At 66.1% G+C, this 17723-nt stretch overlaps 7 protein-coding genes and 1 pseudogene across 8 annotated transcripts; 3 read left to right on the top strand and 5 right to left on the bottom strand.

Moving 5' to 3' along the window:
• Window positions 1–135: 135 nt before the first annotated feature.
• MSY001_1268 (uncharacterized protein) lies at window positions 136–796 on the bottom strand (the record flags this gene model as incomplete). The annotated part of the gene is made up of 2 exons (XM_018886383.1): window positions 136–357; window positions 446–796. 2 exons carry the CDS (start codon window positions 794–796, stop codon window positions 136–138), a joined length of 573 nt encoding a protein of 190 aa, XP_018739862.1.
• A 94-nt stretch (window positions 797–890) lies between these two features.
• On the top strand, window positions 891–2117 carry MSY001_1269 (uncharacterized protein; the record flags this gene model as incomplete). The annotated part of the gene is made up of 1 exon (XM_018886384.1): window positions 891–2117. One exon carries the CDS (start codon window positions 891–893, stop codon window positions 2115–2117), a length of 1227 nt encoding a protein of 408 aa, XP_018739863.1.
• A 14-nt stretch (window positions 2118–2131) lies between these two features.
• On the bottom strand, window positions 2132–3571 carry MSY001_1270 (uncharacterized protein; the record flags this gene model as incomplete). Its single annotated transcript, XM_018886385.1, is given in 2 exon segments — window positions 2132–2632; window positions 2645–3571. 2 exon segments carry the CDS (start codon window positions 3569–3571, stop codon window positions 2132–2134), a joined length of 1428 nt encoding a protein of 475 aa, XP_018739864.1.
• Window positions 3572–3691: 120 nt separating this feature from the next.
• MSY001_1271 (uncharacterized protein) lies at window positions 3692–4678 on the bottom strand (the record flags this gene model as incomplete). The annotated part of the gene is made up of 3 exons (XM_018886386.1): window positions 3692–4319; window positions 4364–4571; window positions 4597–4678. The coding sequence occupies 3 exons, from the start codon at window positions 4676–4678 to the stop codon at window positions 3692–3694; spliced, it is 918 nt and encodes a 305-aa protein (XP_018739865.1).
• Window positions 4679–4785: 107 nt separating this feature from the next.
• MSY001_1272 (uncharacterized protein) lies at window positions 4786–5930 on the top strand (the record flags this gene model as incomplete). The annotated part of the gene is made up of 2 exons (XM_018886387.1): window positions 4786–5202; window positions 5226–5930. 2 exons carry the CDS (start codon window positions 4786–4788, stop codon window positions 5928–5930), a joined length of 1122 nt encoding a protein of 373 aa, XP_018739866.1.
• Window positions 5931–6473: 543 nt separating this feature from the next.
• MSY001_1273 (uncharacterized protein) lies at window positions 6474–7852 on the bottom strand (the record flags this gene model as incomplete). Its single annotated transcript, XM_018886388.1, has 2 exons — window positions 6474–6709; window positions 6748–7852. The coding sequence occupies 2 exons, from the start codon at window positions 7850–7852 to the stop codon at window positions 6474–6476; spliced, it is 1341 nt and encodes a 446-aa protein (XP_018739867.1).
• Window positions 7853–11693: 3841 nt separating this feature from the next.
• Window positions 11694–14492, top strand: MSY001_1274 (uncharacterized protein; the record flags this gene model as incomplete). The annotated part of the gene is made up of 1 exon (XM_018886389.1): window positions 11694–14492. One exon carries the CDS (start codon window positions 11694–11696, stop codon window positions 14490–14492), a length of 2799 nt encoding a protein of 932 aa, XP_018739868.1.
• Window positions 14493–16481: 1989 nt separating this feature from the next.
• MSY001_1275 lies at window positions 16482–17641 on the bottom strand (annotated as a pseudogene). The gene is made up of 2 exons: window positions 17385–17641; window positions 16482–17316 (listed from the first exon to the last, which is right to left on the bottom strand). Coding segments are annotated over exons 1-2 (1092 nt in total).
• Window positions 17642–17723: the final 82 nt, after the last annotated feature.

The following is a 17723-nucleotide window of genomic DNA, read 5'->3' on the forward strand; positions in this document are numbered from 1 at the left end:
CTTGATTTCCTCGTCAGGGACACCGTCCTTGAAGATGCTGCATAAGCACCGCCGACATACATAACATACGACTGCATAGAGGAACGGAGATCTACCGACGAACGGACCACTATGGACAATGACTAAACAGGCCGGTCACAGATGCTTCCGTGCACTGGCGCGAAGGCGCACGTCGAAAGATCGCGATCGGATGGGCGCATCTAAATCCTGGAACGGGTTCATCATGGACTGGATGAGCATCGATAGACTTACCTTGAGCCATAGTTCCCATGCGTCCATGAGAAAGAGCCGTATACCTTCGTCGTGCTTATGTTGATGGAGCAAAATCAGCTTCACGTCTGTGTCAGCGCACAGTACCTACTTCCAGGCACACAAAATAGAGAGACATTCCAGTCATTTATGCGATCGATATTTTTAAAGTAGCTGCACGGTGAGACGCGGATACGCACATGTCATTGTCAAGAAACTGCCGATCTTCGAGCATGTCCAGGGAGCCGTGGGCGATCATTTGAAGAATGTGCCGCTCATGCACTGCACTGGGAGTAGCGAGCCCCGCTTCCTCCTTGGTTTCGCTTGCCTGACGCAGTGGCATCCGGAAGCCGCCGGACCAATGCCCCAGGGCGCTGGTGAATCCAAATACACTGGATGTGCGATGGCTCTCGGACGAGCCCGCACCACCGGCACTCGCTGACGGACCTGCGCCACTGCTCGACGCCGCCGTCGTACCAGGCAAAGATAATTCTGACTCATATAGGAGGTTGTCGCGCGTACCGACTATGCAGAAATAGTATGACATACCGCCGGCGCGATTGGCAGCGGGGGCGTCGGCGGCGGATCGCTGCGCGAGTGGAGGCTACGTACCTGTTTTCTACCGCGCCGTGCCCTGCGCGATGGCGTCGGCCTCGCTTTGGAGCTCGGAGGAAGCGGAATTGAATTCGCTTCAAAATCTTGACGTCCATATTAAGGCTGTACAGCGTGCAGGTCTTTTGCAGGAGAAGGCACAAGCGGAGGCGCATCTTGCGCTCGAGTCGGAGCAGCGCCGCATCGAGGAAACCCTGAGGCAGCTAGACCTGTGTGAGCAGCAAGAAGCGGCGGCAAGCGAATGGGTCTTGGGTCCAGTACGTCCGAAAATTCAGTACTCGCTGCCGCTACTGCGCCGCGAAGATGTGGATGCTATTCCTCTCCTGCGCGCTCACGCACAAGCGCGACGACAGACCAGAGCGCTGCTCTCCTCGCCGCCGTGGAGTAATCGCGATCTGGAATGCCTTAAGGTCGCAGTTTGCAATGAGATAACGCGACAGCAGGCACTCCGCGGAACTGTTGCGGATCTCGATTGGACTCGCATCGCGATGCATGTGCCGTATCATACCCCTGCGGATTGTCGCACACGATGGGCGTTTCACGAGCGTCCTGGCCTGAACCACAGTCGTTGGGGGGTTGCGGAAAAGCGCGACCTGGTGAGCTATGTCGAGCGCGAAGGTTCACCCGCGTGGGATGAGGTCGCAGCTGTTCTCCAGCCAGGGCGCACAGGCTACCAGGCATTTGAGATGTATCAGCGCACCGTCAAGCCCAAGATTGAGTGGACGCCTGAGAAGGACGCAGCATTGATGCAGGCTGTGCAAGAACTTGGCCCGGACTGGAAGCTCGTGGCATCGCGTCTAGAGCTTCCCAATACCAGTGCAAGCCTGTGTCACCAGCGGCACATCCAGCTGAAGAAACATACGGTGGTTATGGGTCGCTGGAGCGCTACAGAAGATGCTGCACTTCGCGCTGCTGTCGCACAGTTTGGATGTGACTGGAAGAGGGTCGAGGTCTGTGTGCAAGGACGCACCAGTCAGCAATGCCGCGAGCGCTGGGTCGGACGACTGGCGAATATACCCGAGGGCGAAACACAGGCGGTGCGGCGCGCTTGGTCCAAAGAAGAGGACGAGCGGCTGCGAGCATGTGTACACTCTTGCAAGTCATGGGTCCAAGTAGCCAACTATGTTGGTGGGCGCACAGACAAGATGGTCCGTGAGCGGTGGCTTCTGCTACAGCGGCGCGAAGAAGAAGAGCGGCGCAAGCGCGGCGAATCCATTCCGCCGCGGCCGACGGCTCGCTCCAAGCCGGGCTCGTGAGTCAGGCTGTATCGCTACAAGACGTCTACGACAATACCTGCAGCCACTGTCTCACTATTCATGCGGAAAAGCACGCGCGCCATCTCCTTGTTCGTTTTGAAGTCCTCCATCGGGAAGCCACTTGCATCGCGAGTGCCGTGGCCCAACTTTACGCGAACGAGCGCTGTAACGTGGTGCTGCAGTACACGCGGTTGGTGCCGCACCGTTTCGCCTGTGCCCTTATCCAGAAGCGAGATCAGCTCTGTCAACTGGCCCGGCATATCGGCGCTGTGATGGTACACTTCGACGGCCGTGCCGCGCACCAGGGGATAGGTGGGCTGAAACACGAGCACTTGCACAATGATCTCTTTAGCCAGAGGGACGAGCGCCGACGGCGGACTCAACAGGCTGCCAACATGCACCTGATTCGTCTCTAGGTTCGTCAGGTACAGCGTGACACTCGAGCCGGCTGCGGCCCAGGGACGCAAGTCGCCGTCCATCTCAATGGCTTTGACAAGGCCCCATTCGTCGCCAGGCTGCGACCGTACCACCTCACCGACCTGCACAAAACCACTTACGATACGCCCACTAACGCCAAGGCCTGAGCTGAGCGCAGAGCCGCCTTTGAAGACATTGCTTACTGGCAGGCGGAAGGCAGCGTCGTACATGCGAGGCGGCTGCTGCAAACGATCCAGCGCTTCAGATAGCGTAGCGCCGGTATACCACGTAGCCAGAAGGCCATCGGGGGACCGATGGCGCAAGTTCTCGCCTTCCAACGCCGCACACGGCACCCACTGGACATGCCGGCTCAGATCAAACCCGCCCTGTTGCAGGAAGGGCTGCAGCTGCGAGCGAATCTCTTCGTAGCGAGCCTGGCTGTACGACATCGCATCGAGTTTGTTGATCACCACAATCAGCTGCTGCACACCCAGGCTGCGCAGCAAGGTTGCATGCTCACGCGTCTGCCCCCGCGGCCCAAAACCTGCCTCAAAGGCGCCGGTGATCGCATCAATGACGAGGACGCCTGCATCAGCCTGCGCCGCACCACTGATCATGTTGGGCACAAAGTCGCTGTGGCCAGGTGCGTCGAGCAGGTGAAACACAGTGTTTTCGGTGCGGAACGAATCCTGCGCCACATCGATGGTGATGCCTCGTGCGCGCTCCTCCTCGGACGAGTCGAGCGCCCAAGCATACGCAAAGCTGCCTTTGCCCATCTTCGCACTCTGGCGCGCATTCGACTGGTGCTCGCGCTCCGACACTTGACCGAGCTCCACGAGCATGCGCCCCATGAGAGTCGACTTGCCCGCATCGACGTGGCCCACAACCACGAGACCCATCTCACGCGCCTGTTGCGCATCTTGCGCGTGCAGCTGCTCGAGGATCTGCTCACGCGAGAGTGCCAGCTTCGGCGTGGGCGGCATCGACGAGCGTGACGTGCTGCCGGGCGAGCTGCTAGGCGAGCTCTGCACACTCATTTTGCCCATCGACTGTCGCAGCTGCTGCACACGCCCTGCTGCTGGTTTCGAGGCGGCCTTGTTGGCTTTTTCCACGGCTTGCGCCTGTGCGCGCTTCTCCTTTTCTGCGGTCAGTGTGCTCTAGCGCGCCAGGCGCGTGCCCTGCCGTGCCTGCTGGACCACATCGTCGGGACTCAGCTGGCTAAACACCGCCTGCAGCTGCTCTATCTCCGCATCCGTCCTCGATGAGAGAGAAATGTGCGTGCTTGCCGCGTGCCCACACGCCACACTGCTAAGCGCCCGACCAAAGCTTGAGAGGGGCTGCTGGGGATGCGTACGAGGAAACAAGGTAGATAGCTGCGTTCCAGAAGGTGCAACAGTCACAGGCTCCGCCGTCGGCATCGGTGACGATACACGAGGGGGCGTCTGCGTAGACGGCCTCGGAGACAAGAGCCGTGCGATGCCCTTGCTAGCACTCGTGCCGGACGCAGCAGCACCCAATTTTTCGCGGTTTGCCTGTAATTTTTGTTGCAGCTTGGACAGCTTTTTGGAAGCCGAGCCGCTGGCCGGCGATGCAGTGCGTGGCGAGCTCACAGGACTCGCACCAGCTGCCTTGACAGGAGACGCAAGTGGCGAGTCTCGCGGCGCAGAAGCCCGGGTATCGGACACAGGTGGCCGGTGGGCCGTTGCGCGGCGCGGCGGTATATGCTGCAGGCGCGGTGCCTTGGCGCTTGTCCCGACGTTGGTGAATCCATCTTCCGTCAGCGGTCTGCTCGCCGCACGGCCGGCCGCGTGCCTGACATGTAAAGATACGTACCTGCGCGTTTGCGGGCCTGTGCCTCCTCCTGCTCCTTCGCCTCCATGAGCATGTCAACAGCAGCAGGCGCATCGAAGTAGGTCTCCCATAATGCTTCTTTCATGCGGCGCTCCGAGATCCCGCACTCTTCTGGCTCGCCGAGTGTGTCGATCACAGCGAGCAAGGCTTGTTCGAGAGCGTCTTGGTCCTCTGGCGAAATATCATCTTGATGTAAGTACACGAAACATACCCAGAAAGTCGGCATCATGGTCATAATCGTCGGCAAGTTCCTCGGTTAAGTCGAGATTGCGCACCGCGCGGTGGCGCGACATGGCGGCAGGCAGTACCGGCTGGCCGCGGCGATCGGCCGGGTGTTGCATAACATAAGCGTGCAGCAGAGGCCTTGTGAGAGCGGGCGGCTACGATCCTGCCTGTGACCATGCTCCGTCCTTCGTCGGTGATGATGCAACGAGCGCTGCGTATCGGTATGATTCCTGCTGACGGAATTGGCCGCGAGGTGCTCCCTGTAGCGCAGCGCGTGCTGGAGGCGACGCCTGGCTTGCCGAAGATGGAGTTCGTGCCGCTGCAGGCCGGCTTTGAGCACTTCCAAAAGACGGGCGAGGCACTGCCGCAGCACACGATCGACGTGCTGAAGAACGAGTGTGATGCGGCCATGTTCGGCTCTGTGTCGAGCCCATCGCACAAGGTCGAGGGCTACTCGAGTCCGATTGTGCGCCTCCGCAAGGAGCTGGGCCTGTACGCGAACATCCGCCCTGTGACCGGCCCTGTGCTGCCGGGCGCCGCGTTCGACAAGCCGATCGACATGGTGACGATCCGTGAGAACACCGAGTGCCTCGTATGTTGATGGGCTGACCGCAGTACATCAAGTCGGAGACGCTGGAGGACACGCCGCAGGGCCAGGTGGCTCGCGCGATCCGCCAGATCACGGAGCACGCGTCGACGCGTATCGGCCGCAAGGCGCTCGAGGTGGCGCGCACGCGCCAGGCCATGCGCCAGGCCGCTGGCAGCTCGGCGCCGACCAAGGTGACCATCTGCCACAAGTCCAACGTGCTGTCTGTGACGGACGGCCTGTTCCGTACGTCGGTGCGTGGCGTGTACGACGCCGACCGTGTCGAGAACGGCGGCCCGGGCCGCTACGAAGGTGTTGCACTCGATGAGCAGCTCGTTGACAGCATGGTGTACCGCATGTTCCGTGAGCCCCACGTCTTTGATGTGATTGTCGCGCCGAACCTGTACGGCGACATTATCAGCGACGGTGCCGCTGCGCTCGTCGGCTCGCTCGGCCTCGTGGCGAGTGTGAATGCGGGCGACACGTTCATCATGGGCGAGCCTGTGCACGGCTCGGCGCCGGATATTTGCGGGCAGAATAAGGCCAACCCCATTGCCGCCGTGCGTTCGGCTGCGCTCATGCTCGAGTACATGGGCTACACGGAGCCTGCGCTGCGCGTCTACCGCGCCGTCGACGCGGTGCTGAGCGAGGGCAGCACACTCACGCCCGACCTTCCGGGTGGCTCGGCGACCACGTCGGACGTCGAGGCTGCCATTCTGCGTGCGCTTCCGTAGTATACAATCTATGAGGCCTTGGCGCGCTGCATGGCCGTCTGAATTTTCGCATGCACGTCCCGCAGGCTACAGCCCGATGTGGGGTCGTGGGACAGACGCAGCCACTCTTTCGAGCCCACGCGCTGCATCTCCAGCCAGCCAGGGGCCACGTCCATGAGCGTCCTCACACACGCGAGGCTCTCGCGTCGACTCATGGCCACGCTCGACGAGTGCTCGAGCGCAGTCAGGACATCGAGGAGCGGCAGGATGCCCGTCTGCCGCCCCGTAGCGGTGGGCGCTGTGGCGCCTGTCGTGTAGAGAAGGTATATCGCATCGGCCATCTCGCGCAACCGTGAGAGGACCGAGCGCTCGTGCAGTGAGGCACGCGCCGAATCCGCTGAGGTCGCCGCACGCGCCGCCTGCTCCTTGGCGCGGATGCGCTCTTCCAACGAGGAGGCCGTCGCGGGGCGCTCGGCTGACGCAGTCGCGACGCGCTGGGCAAAGTCAGCGCGCCGTTGCGCCGCGGCTGTGATCGGCGCCGGCGGCACAGCCAGTGGCGGCAGCTTAGCCAGGGGTATAGGTGCCATATCGTCCAGAGGAAAGTCGGGGTGCCACGCTCGGAGCATGGGCTGCAGGCACCGCGCAGAGGACGGCGTCGATGGCGTCGCAGGGAGCCGCGCACTGCTGGGCGGGGATGGCGACGCACGCTTCGAGCGGGCCGCGAGGGGACTCGTCGGCGGCGACAGCGCAGAGATGGAGCGCACCACACGCGTAGCGTGCCCGTCCGGTGTGCGACTGGCCTGCGGGGTAAGGAGCCCTGCATCGCCGAGCACAGGACCTGGTGGGCCGGCGCGCTTGGGCGTGCGTGGCGGCGCTGCATCGATGGCGCGTGCAAGCGCGGCGTGGGCGTCCGACGTAGCGCGGGTCGGGGTGCCCGCCGTCGTGGCTGAAAGGCCGTGTTGGGCAAGCCATGTGGTGTGAGCAGCAGCGACGAGGCGGTGCAGACGGCGCGCGACCTCGGCGCGGCGCTCGTCGATGCCGGCGTTCCAGAGGGCCAGGTGGCTCATCTCCTCGCGGCTCGGACTCGCGTGCGCCGGCGAGGCCGGCGCGCCCTTGGATGGGCTGGCAAAGTTGGACGGCGAGCCGTAGTGCACCTCCAAGGGCGGCGTGGGGGGGGGTCGCCGGAGCGACATCTCGAGGGTGAGCGACCAGTCGAGCGTGCGCCGCCGCGTGGTCGGATGCAGTGTCCGTACGCACGACACAAGAAAGCCCATGCCGCCAGCGTCGTAGGCGCCTGTCGTATCGGTCGGCACGCCTGGCGCATGCGACCAGATCCACGCGAGGCGCCGGAACGACGCCGCGTCCAGGGTGCGGCGGGTTGTGCGCTCGACCATCGGACGCAGCTTCTGGAACGTGATGACGTGCGGGATACGCACGCGCGCGGTGTCGTCCGGCACAGGCTCGGCCGTCGGCGCGCCGTGCGTGGCAATGTGCACAAGCAGGCTCTGCTCTACAGCCGTGTGCAGTTCCAGCAGCTGCACAAATGCGGCCGGCAGCGGCAGCGACGAGGACAGTGCGTACGGCAGGGGCGATGCAATGTGTGCGGCGGCCCGCTGAGCGTGCGCCATGTCCGAGGGCGAGAACCGCTCGGGCGCCTGCTTGGTGCGCGTGGGCGACGCGCGCTCGACCAGGCGCGCACTCACGGCACTCGGCGCACGAAACTTGGCCGGCTCGAGGTCCGCACCGAGCGGCGCCACGGGCCGTCGCGCCGCGTACGCCTCGCGCAGCGACGCTGGCGTGACGAGCTCGGGGCCGGCGTCCTCCGTGTCTGCGCCTGCGCCACGGCAGGCGCGCTTCGGTGGGCGTGTGCACTCCTCGTCGTGCTTGGGATGCCGCGCGACCCCAGCGGCGCGGCCCGCACGCAGGACGACCCCGTCGTCCATGAGGGAAGAGGCAGCCCCGCTCGACGCCTAGGGCGAGCTGCAGGGGGACGCGCGCTAAAGGGGTGTGCGTCGGCCGAGTCCCGTGATCACGTGCGGCCGGTGCTCGGAGCGAGAGCGTGCCTGGGTCAGTGCGGCGTACGTACATCCACGCGTGCATCGCGGTGCGTGACGCGGCGCGGCAGAGGTACGACGCGGCGCCCGTGTAGATAGCAAACGTGTGGGGCATGTCGGGGTCGTGCGTCGCATCTACGTGCACGTTGTGCAGCAGGAGCGCGCGCTCGAGAGGGCGCGTCGGCGACGGCGCCGAACGGAGCAGCAGAAAGGGCCTGCGTGAGTAGGCGATACGCACGCGCACAGCTCGCACCAGTATGGCGCCCAGGTGCGTGCGAGGAGGTCCGTCGCGAGGTCGAGCCAGCCGCCCAGCGTCGCGACGCTGGGCTCCACCCGCTCCACATGCGCGAGCCACGCCGGCGCTGGCGACGGGCGCAGGTGCGCCCAGTGCGCCCGTAGCTGTGTGAGTCGGATATGCGTACCGAGTCGAACGAGTCGGGCGGGATGGTCGGCGCAGGGGGGTATAGGCCGCGCCGCGCCGCGGCGTCGACGCGCCTCTCGAACGCGTGCTCTGCCAGCACGTCGCGCACGAGCGAGAGACCACGTACGTGCCACGCGCGCAGCGCATCGCTGCCAGGCACCTGCACGTCGCGGGTATCAACGTGCCAGAGCTCGTGTGGGCTGTGCACCGGCTGCGGCGTGAGTGTGAGACGGCACAGGTGGTCGACCGTGTGGGGCGTGGACGCGAGCGGCGTCCACGCGGGTGGGGCGGCCGTCAGCGCCGTGTGCCACCGGAACCAGAGGGGAAGCGCACAGAGCACGGGCGGTGTCGCTGGGCTCGCGAGGACCAGGCGCAGCGTCGCACGCACAAGGCGCGCTGCCTGCGCAGGCGGCACATGGTCGTGCGCGTCAGGGGCCCACAGCGCATCGACGCGCAGTGCGCCGCTCGTCGCGGGACTCGCGACCCGCTGGAGCACAAGGGACCGCGCGTCGCGCGAGTAGCAGGCACCGTGGGCGTCGACGGTGCACACGTCGCCCATGTACACTTTGAGGATGTGCAAGCCTAGCGGCTCGGGCGTCTCGAGCTGGAGCAGAGCGCTGACCAGCACGGGCGCGCCCGGTGCGAGTGTCCATGTGGGCGGCTGCGTGCGCTGCACACGCACGGCACGCATCTCGCCGTGGTGCGCCTCTGTGACATGGACGCGCGCAAGGACCCCATAGCTCGACGCCCAGCGGCGGTAGCGCTCGTGTACACGCGCAGGTCGCGGCGTGGGCGCAGCGCCGACCAGTGCGAGGTCCAAGCCGCGCGCACGCACGGCGTCTTCCACGGCCTGGTCGTGCGCCTCGAGCTGCGCGAGGTAGGTCCGTGTAGGCCGCGCAAAGAGCGTGAGGTGCACGCCGTCCGGCCACGGGACATCGGGTGGGACGACCAGCGTGCGCTGGAATCGCACCTCCGCCGCGGCATGCAGCGCGAGATCCATCGGCTGCGTCGCGTAGCTCTGGCCCGCCCAGGTGACCTGCCAGTGGAGCTCGCTCGCGTGCGCGGCGTCCCACACGAGCGCGTCGGCGTGGATGCGGCATGCGCGGCGCGTGCGCAGGACATGCACCTGGAGACGGCACGAGGCGCGGCACGGCACGCCCTGCAGCGCACGCAGTGGCACGTCGGCCCAGCGGCCGCTGTGCCACGGCACATACACGGTGGCCACGGCGACATACGCAGGCGCCGCGCCGAGGCCGAGCAGCTCGGTGCGCGCATCCACGTCGTGCGCGCGCGAGCGGCCGAGCCGGCAGAGGCGCTGCAGGATGGCCGCCTGGTGCCGCAGGTACTCGAGGGACCACACGTGCACGGCACACGCGTCCATGTCCATCACGCGCACCACAGCGCATGGCAGGGCCGACGTGCGCTCGTGTGCGCGCAGGTCCGCCTCGCTGTGCGCGAGGAGGCTGTCGTGGCACGAGTGGGTATCGCCGCACCGCGCGGGACGCTGCACGCCCAGCTGGACGCGTATGTGCAGGCCAAGCTGCAGACACATCACATTGGCCTCGCGCACGAGCGCGGCATGCGACAGCAGTGCCTCGGCGAGCGGGAGCACGGTGCGTGCGCACCACTGCTCGCACGCGCGGCGCGTGGCGGGCATGGCGAGAGGCGTGTGGAGGACTACGAACGGCCGAGGCGGAGCTTGGCGACCTCCGCCTCGGCCTCGGCGAGCTCGCGCGCGTCCTTGGCGCGCTGCTCTGCCTGGATGCGGGCCTCGACCTCCTCGAGGAGGCCAGACTTGGCTGCGAGCTCGAGTGGGTTCTCGTGCGTGATTCCGAGCTCCTGGAGGCGCTGCAGGCGCTCGAGCAGCTCGTCGGGCGACATGGCGTCGTCAGGCACGTCCGCGTCCTCCTCGTCGTAGATACTGACGGAGCCGAGCGGCTGGCGGGACTCGGCGTCCTCGAAGGTCTTTTTGAAGGTCTGGTAGTGCTCCTCGCTCATCTCCGAGATGAGCACGCCTGCGCACGCCTCGTACCCGAAGCGCGCGACGAACAGCTCGTCGTCCTCCTTGCCCGCCGCGAACATGCAGTAGGCGAACATCATCGCGACCATAGGCATGCTCTGTGAGGACATCATGGCGGGAATCGCCGGCGAGCGCGCGTAGAGGCCGCGGTCCTCGACGCCGCGGAGCTTCGCCAGCTCCTCCTCCGGCAGGGGTGCGTCCGGCGGCTCGGTCGTGCAGAAGATCGTCTCGACCATCGGCCGCAGATCCTCCAGGGCCCCGAGCATGCGCAGCAGCTGCCCCGCCAGCGGCAGGAGCAGCGTCTCGAGCGGGACGTGCACCTGGTGCTCCTGCAAGAGCGACGCCCTCGCGTCGCCGCTGGAGTCCACGTACAGATGCACGAGCGCGTACAAGAGCCTCGCGATCTTGCGGCCCAGGTCGAACAGGAGCCCGGGGTCCATGTCCGGCGTCGCGGGCGCGGGGAGGACCGCCAGGATGTTCATGGAGGCGGCGGCCAGCATCGACACGGGGCATGGCTCCTGCGGCTCCTCGTACAGCACCGCCCGCATCGCCAGCGCGTGCAGGTCGCCCGTATCGCCCGCCTCGTCGCGCACCACGTAAAACGCCGTGATCATCAGCGCGCTGTAGAACTTGGGCGGCGCCCACGTGTCGAGACGCGCGTCAGCCGGCGGCCCATGCGCCCGCAGGAGCCGCAGGACCGGCGGCAGCAGCGCCGCGCGCTCGGCGTGCGGGAGCGCCTGGAACCGGGCGCTCCCGGCGACGTACGAGAGCGCGAGCAGCACAGGGAACGTGTACGCATCAGGCTCCGTCGTCGACACATGAAAGTCCGGGTCAGCGACGACGCGCATCAGCGCCTGCATGTACAGCGCGGCCATCAGTGGGGTCCACTGCTGGTCGTGCTGCAGCAGGTTGCAGAAGGCCATCAGCACGTCGAGGCTCAGCTGATCGCCGGGCACAAGCTGCACCTCGGGCTGCACCTGAAACAGCGTGCGCAGCGCGAGCTCCGTGGTCCAGGCCTCGGCGGCAGCACGCTCGCGTGTCAGATAGCGCACGCTGCGCGCCAGCGCCACTCGCTCGTCGTGCGAGCGCAGCAACGACGCATCCTCCCGCAGCACCCGGCTGAACAGCACACGCTCCTCAGCCGACCCATCCTCGCCCTTCGACGCGACGAAATCCTGCAAGTACGCGCCGTGCTCGCCAGGCGACAGCACTCTCCGATCCGCCGCATAGACGCGCCACGAAGGCATCGTGGAGGAGGGCAATCGGCCGAGCGGCGCTCCTCGCCTTGCATGCGCCCCGCGACGTGGGCCGTCGCGCGCGCGCGCCTGCCCGGCGGGGACGTCCGCTGGCGGGCGTACCAGGCGTGTGCGGGTGAGGCGCCGGAGGCGCTCGCAGAGCTCGCGCATCGCATCGCGCCGCCGCCGCCCGGCACAGAGCCCGTGCACGATGTGCTCGCGCACATGTACCATGCGCCGCTCGCCGCCGTCGAGAGCCGGGATGGCGTGCCGCTGGCCCTCTGGACGTTTGCGTGGGAGGACGCCGTGCTGGATCTCGAGCTGCCGTCGCGCGTGCACCTCCAGGCGAGTGGCTGCGACCGTGTGGCGCGGGCGCCCCCCCTCTTCCTCGAGGCGGCCGCACACGCCATCGCGCACGCCGTCGCGCAGCGCGAGGGACTCGTGGCCGTGCATGATGGCGTCGTGCGCGTGCCGCCCTGGCCGGCCGACGGCGCTGCACCGCGCGCCGCCGAGCTCCACCGCTTGCGAGTGCACACGACGCCCGACGAGCTGGTCGTGCAAGTGGTCAGCACGCACAAGCCATGGGCGCCGCTCGACATGCGCGCGCGGCCTGGCGAGTCGGTGCCGCGTCACGTCGAGCTGGGTCACACGACCGTGTGCCTCATTCCCACGCTACAGCGCGCTACGCTGCTACATACCCTCGCGGCCCCGGACGATGCGGCGTGCGCGGCGCTCGCGACGCGACTGGCCACGCCGCTCCAGCAGGTCGGCGGCCGGACGGACCACTGGGTGGTCGTCCGCGTCCCCATCGCATGGCTGCCGCCGGGTGCACCGCTCGACGCCGTAGCGCTCAGTGTGCCGCCGGGCGCCCAGCGGGACACGGCTGTGCCGTGCCAGCTGCTGTGGCCCGCGGCGCTGTGTCTCGTCGTCCGCACGCCCGAGCCGCGGCCGCCGCCACTGGCCCTTCTGAGGAAAAGCGCGGCCGACCTGCTCGCCTCGGCCACATGGCCGCGGGCCGAGCCGTCGTCGCCTGCGCCCGCCGAGACGATGGGCCCGGTCGTGGGGATCGGTGCGCCGCTGCCGCCGCCCGTGTCGCCCGTGGAAGACGACGTGTTCCAGGGCATTGGACAGCTCACAGACGACGACCTCAGCTTCTTTGGCGCACACGCGCCGCCCGCGCCGCCGCCGCCGCCGCCCGCCGCGGACGTGTCGACGGAAGCGCCGCCCGAGCCGCCGCCGCCCACGCTCCATGTGAGTGAGCCACAGCACCCACCGCTCGCTGTCAAGTACGACATGCACGGCAAATTTTTCGTCGGCAGCGCGTACCGCCGAATACCCGAGAGCGACATGCGCACGGCCGTGTCGCCCCGCGCACTCTACCTGAGCACGCCGCAGAGTGCTGTGCACAGCTCGCCATCGCAGGTGTCTGGGTGGGACGAGCCGGACGAGGGGTCGGACGAGGGGCCGCGCATCCCGGCTGCGCAATGCGCCCTCGCATGTGCGCGCTTTCACAGCGCCCTCTGCGGGCCGGCGCTACCAGCTCCAGGCAGCAGCGCAGAGGCTCTCACCGAGCGTGTGCACCTGGAGTGGACGTGCACCTACGCAGGCGCCGCGCGGTACCCGCCTGAGCCGCCAGCGGAGCAGCCGCCCGCGCCGCTGACGAGTCCTGGCACGGCTGTGCCGCTTTCGGCGCCAAGCGTGCTGGTAGGGTGTCAAGCTGCGCTCATCCACGTCGAGCCGGACGCGGTGCGCCGCTGGCGGTGGCTGGGCCTGCAGCCTAGCGGCGGACCGCGCCATGTGGTCGCACACGTCGCCCTTCTGGATGTCGACGTGCCGCCGGCCGTCGTGCAGCAGTGGCTCGCGCTCGGAGCCGACACGTACGCGGCGCACGGCCTTGGCACACTGACGCCCGGCAATCTGTGGCGGTACCACGGCGGGCTGTGGGCCAGTGGCATGCCGAATGTGCCGGAAAGCGCAGCGAGTGCAGGCGAGCGGCACGTCGTGTACCTCGTGTACGAGCAGCCGGGCGTGTGCGAGCGGCTGTATCGGACATGGCCCATGCCGCGCTCGCGCATTGCGATCGTTGCTGTGCCGATGGCGCACATGCTTCCGATGCAGTGGTCCATGGCGCTTGCATACGCGGCGTACGAAGATGCGAACGCGCGCGTGTGCCAGCTCGCGCCAAGCACCTACCGCGCGTGCACGCGCCTGAAAGAGGGCCTGCACTGGGATGGGCAGTGGCCGCGTGCCGAGCCGGCCGTGTCGCCGCTGCACAGCGGCGCCGTGCTGCACGTGGCATACGACCGACGGGGCGGCGTCGTGCGCTTGGTCGCGACGGACGAGCGGGCATGGCTTCGGCACACGTGCGCGTGGGACGCCGTGGACGAGAGGGCCGACGTGATGCAGCTGTGGCACACCGTGCGGGGCTTGCTGGCGGCCTCAGCAGCGCGCTGGTACGTCGTTGTGTGCCGGTACGGTGCGATGGCGCAGGCAGAGGCAGACGCGTGGGCCGCCTGGAAGGCGCAGAAGCGGTGGGACACAGACGCGCTCGATGTGGTCGTCGTGAGCCTCGACACCGACGGTCCCCGTGTCGTCGCCGATGGCGCGCTTCACGCGTGGACGGCGAGCACAACGGGCCTGGCCATGCATGCGGAGGCGCCCGTGGTCGCTGCACGCACGGCCTACGTGAGCGCAGGTGCGTACGCTGTGCACTGGGTGCTACATGACGAGGAGGCAGCGGTGCTGCACGATGTGGTCGTCCATTTCCATGCGCTCCATACCATGACGCAGCTGCGCTGGCCACCGCCGGCGCCGCTCCTACCGTGGCACGTGGCATTGTTGGCCCATGCGTAATAGGACTCTATGCGACTACGAACTGCTCGAAAAGAGACCGCCCAGGCCCTGGGGCATGTCCTGATCGAAATTCTCTATGCCGTTCTTCCATGCCATGGTCTTGACGGCGTGCAGGTTGGCAGAGCTGCCCTGAGACACGATCACGCCGTGCGAGGGCGAGGCCGACGAGGAACTCGAGGTCGGCGCCGCACTGCTCGAGCGCGAGTGGTGCTTCGAGCTCGAGGTCGACGACGGCGTCGACGTCGAGGTGGCCTGGGTGCTTGTAGCATTCAGCTTCTTGTTCTTGTTGCGGCAGCGACGCATCGTTGTCTGGGCAGAGCTCGACGGCGACGAGTTCGAAGACTCGTCGTTCGACGACTTGCCCGAGGCCTTCTGCGACGACGGCGTCGACGTGCTCGAAGACGTGCCCGACGATGTGCCCGAGGTCTTGCTTGACGACGGCGTCGACGTGCTCGAAGCCTTGTGCGATGACGACGACGACGGCGACGACGTGCTTGAGCCCTTGTGCGATGACGACGACGACGGCGACGACGTGCTCGAACCCTTGTGGGACGAGGTCGACTCTGTCGCACTGCTTGTGTTCGCGCTCTCATTGCCGTTCGGCTGCACCGCAATGAATGCATTCGAGGTTGGGTGCTCACTGCGCTTAGCCGCCATAGACAACGATGCACTCGAAGTCGGCTCACTCGCTGGCGCAGACAGAGACGACATCGCCGCCGCACTCGACGACGGAGAAACCGCTGCCGCACTCATAGACGAAGAAGTCGCCGCTGCACTCGAAGACGGAGAAGTCGCCGCTGCACTCGACGAAGAGCCAGAGCTCGTGGCCCCTGTCGCACTTGAGCTTGACTTGTGCGGCTTGGACTTGTGGCTCTTCGTCCCCGTCGCACTCGAGCTCGACTTGGCCTTGTGGCTCTTTGTCCCTGTCGCACTCGAGCTTGACTGGTGCTTAGGGCTCTTTGCCTCCGTCGTACTCGAGCTCGACTGGTGCTTGTGCCCCGCCGCCTTCGTCGTTGTCGCACTCGATGATTCGTGCTGCTTGGACTTCGCCTGCGGCAGCGCAGCCTTGTTGGCTGCGCTCGCCTGCTCCTGCGACGCGCCCTGCACACTCGTCGCATTCGATGGTACCGAGGTCGCCGACGCACTTGCATGGTGCTTCGAGCCCTTCTTTGCCTTCGAATGAGATGAGTGCGCAGCTGTCTGTGAGGACGTGGACGCACCTGTAGGTGTGGCCGTAGCTGTGAGCGCACTCAGCGAAGCCTGCACCACCGACTTTTGCGCGGGCGACAGATACGACGCATTCTCCTCAGCCTCCAGCTGGTCGACGAGCTGCTGGTGCTGCATGGAGCGGATCTCCTCGGGTGAAGGCACACCCGTAAGCTGGGCGTTGGGGTACTTGGGCGCCGACTGCGTCGGCTGCGAGCTTTGGCCCCCAGCACCAGCCAGGATGTTCTGCAAGAGGTTGTCCTGGCCGCTGCCAGGGTCACTGCCAATCATTTGGCCGCCCGCAAACGCCAGGTTGTGGCCCTGCGCCTCAGGGAGGCTGTCGGTGTCTCCGCCCGCGGCCTGCGTTCCGTAGTGAATGGAATGGCTCGTGTACGTGTGCTTAGAATGGTGGTGGCTGTGGTGCCTCGCATGCGAGCTCGTCGGACCAGCAGACGAGTTCGATGATGCGCTCGACGTGTTCACAGGCGCACTGCTGGCCGTGTGAATGGCCAGCGACAGAGCAAGGATAATCGCAGTAGAGAACTTCATAGGGAAAGGGATGTGTACAGTAGGGAGAGAGAGGGATGTGTCCAAGCCAGTTGGCACACGTAGGGGCGGGAAGGGGGGTGGATGACCGTACCCATACGAGGGCTTTTATGTGCCCACACAGGCCACGACCCGAGAGAGGAAGTTAGATCCTCGGCCAACTTCCACGATCTATGAAAGCGCAGGGGCCATCTGAACAGACCTCCACATACACGACTAGCAGCGCAGCCGGACCCACCAGGTGACCAGCAGGCCCGTGAACATGCGCCATACATAGGAAAACAGCGAAAGGAAAGGAAATATGCCTTCGATAAGCTCGCGAGCGCTCCAAGTATCTTCGTGATGGACAATGCGGCCGGCCTCGTTAAACTCAAGTCGGCTGAGCAGTCGCAGCTCCACCGAGAGCAACATGCGCAACGCGTGACTCGGGTGGAGCATGTCGCACACGAAAGCCCAGGCTGGACGGCGACCGAGTCCATTGGGTGCAGACCAGTGCGATCGTGTGCCACTGAGGGGCACAGTGGGTATCAACGACGGCAAAGGCGCATCGTCAGGAGGCGACTCGCTCACAGAGGCTGGCTCGAGCGCCGAGGGACCCAACGACACGTCATCTGGAGGCTCCGTCGGCGCACGGTGTCGGCCACCGCTCGTCTGTGCATTTCCATGCGATGCCGAGGGCTGCTGCGGGCTCGTGACATAGGAGCTCATTCGTCGGCGGTGAGACGGCCCAGGCACGCCCGGCGTCGACCCCGCCGCCTGATAGTTGAAGAACGGATGAGGCGTGATGCTTCCCTGGCTCGCGAGCGCGCCTGGCGTGCGCCGAGCACCCTCAGAGTTCTCGGGTGGGCGCCCTACAAGCTGAGGGAACAGCGTCACTGTCACTGTATGGTCAATCAGACCGGCGCGTGTGCCGTCAAACTCAAAGTCACTGCAGATAACATCGCGCAGCTCCGAGCGGACTTCCAGGCCTGGTAAGGCGAAGGCCAGCACAAATTGGTCGGCAATGCGCTGCCGCCCTTGGGCCAACACGATAGGGCTGTCAAACACTGGCGACTTAGCGGTGCGCACGTACCTGCACTGTTGTCGTAGTACCGCCAGACCATGCCGCGGATCTCATCTACACTCCGCTTCGCACCATACAGCGATGCATGAAGCGAAAGAATAATGTCGGTCAGCGTGCTGGGGCTGGGTGGCGCTGCGCCAAGATCGTTCTCGTCGATCACAGGCGAAGCTATATCGTGAAGCGACAGTGGCTGGGACCCTGTGGGTGGCACCGGCGCCGTTGCGCACGCATCTGACGCGGCCTCCAGCGCTAAATGACTCTTCTTTCGGCGAATAGGCGGCCCCGCAGACCTGGCCATGGCAGCGGCGTTTGGATGGCATGGCTGCTTCGACATGGCCCGTACGCAAGTGCCATGAACCCCATCCGGCGGTACGCCGCTCCCCCAGAGATTATGTAATCATGCAGGTGGGCAGCGA

Source organism: Malassezia sympodialis, genomic scaffold, assembly GCF_000349305.1.
Source record: "Malassezia sympodialis ATCC 42132 genomic scaffold, msy_sf_5, whole genome shotgun sequence".
Lineage (NCBI taxonomy): Eukaryota > Fungi > Basidiomycota > Malasseziomycetes > Malasseziales > Malasseziaceae > Malassezia > Malassezia sympodialis.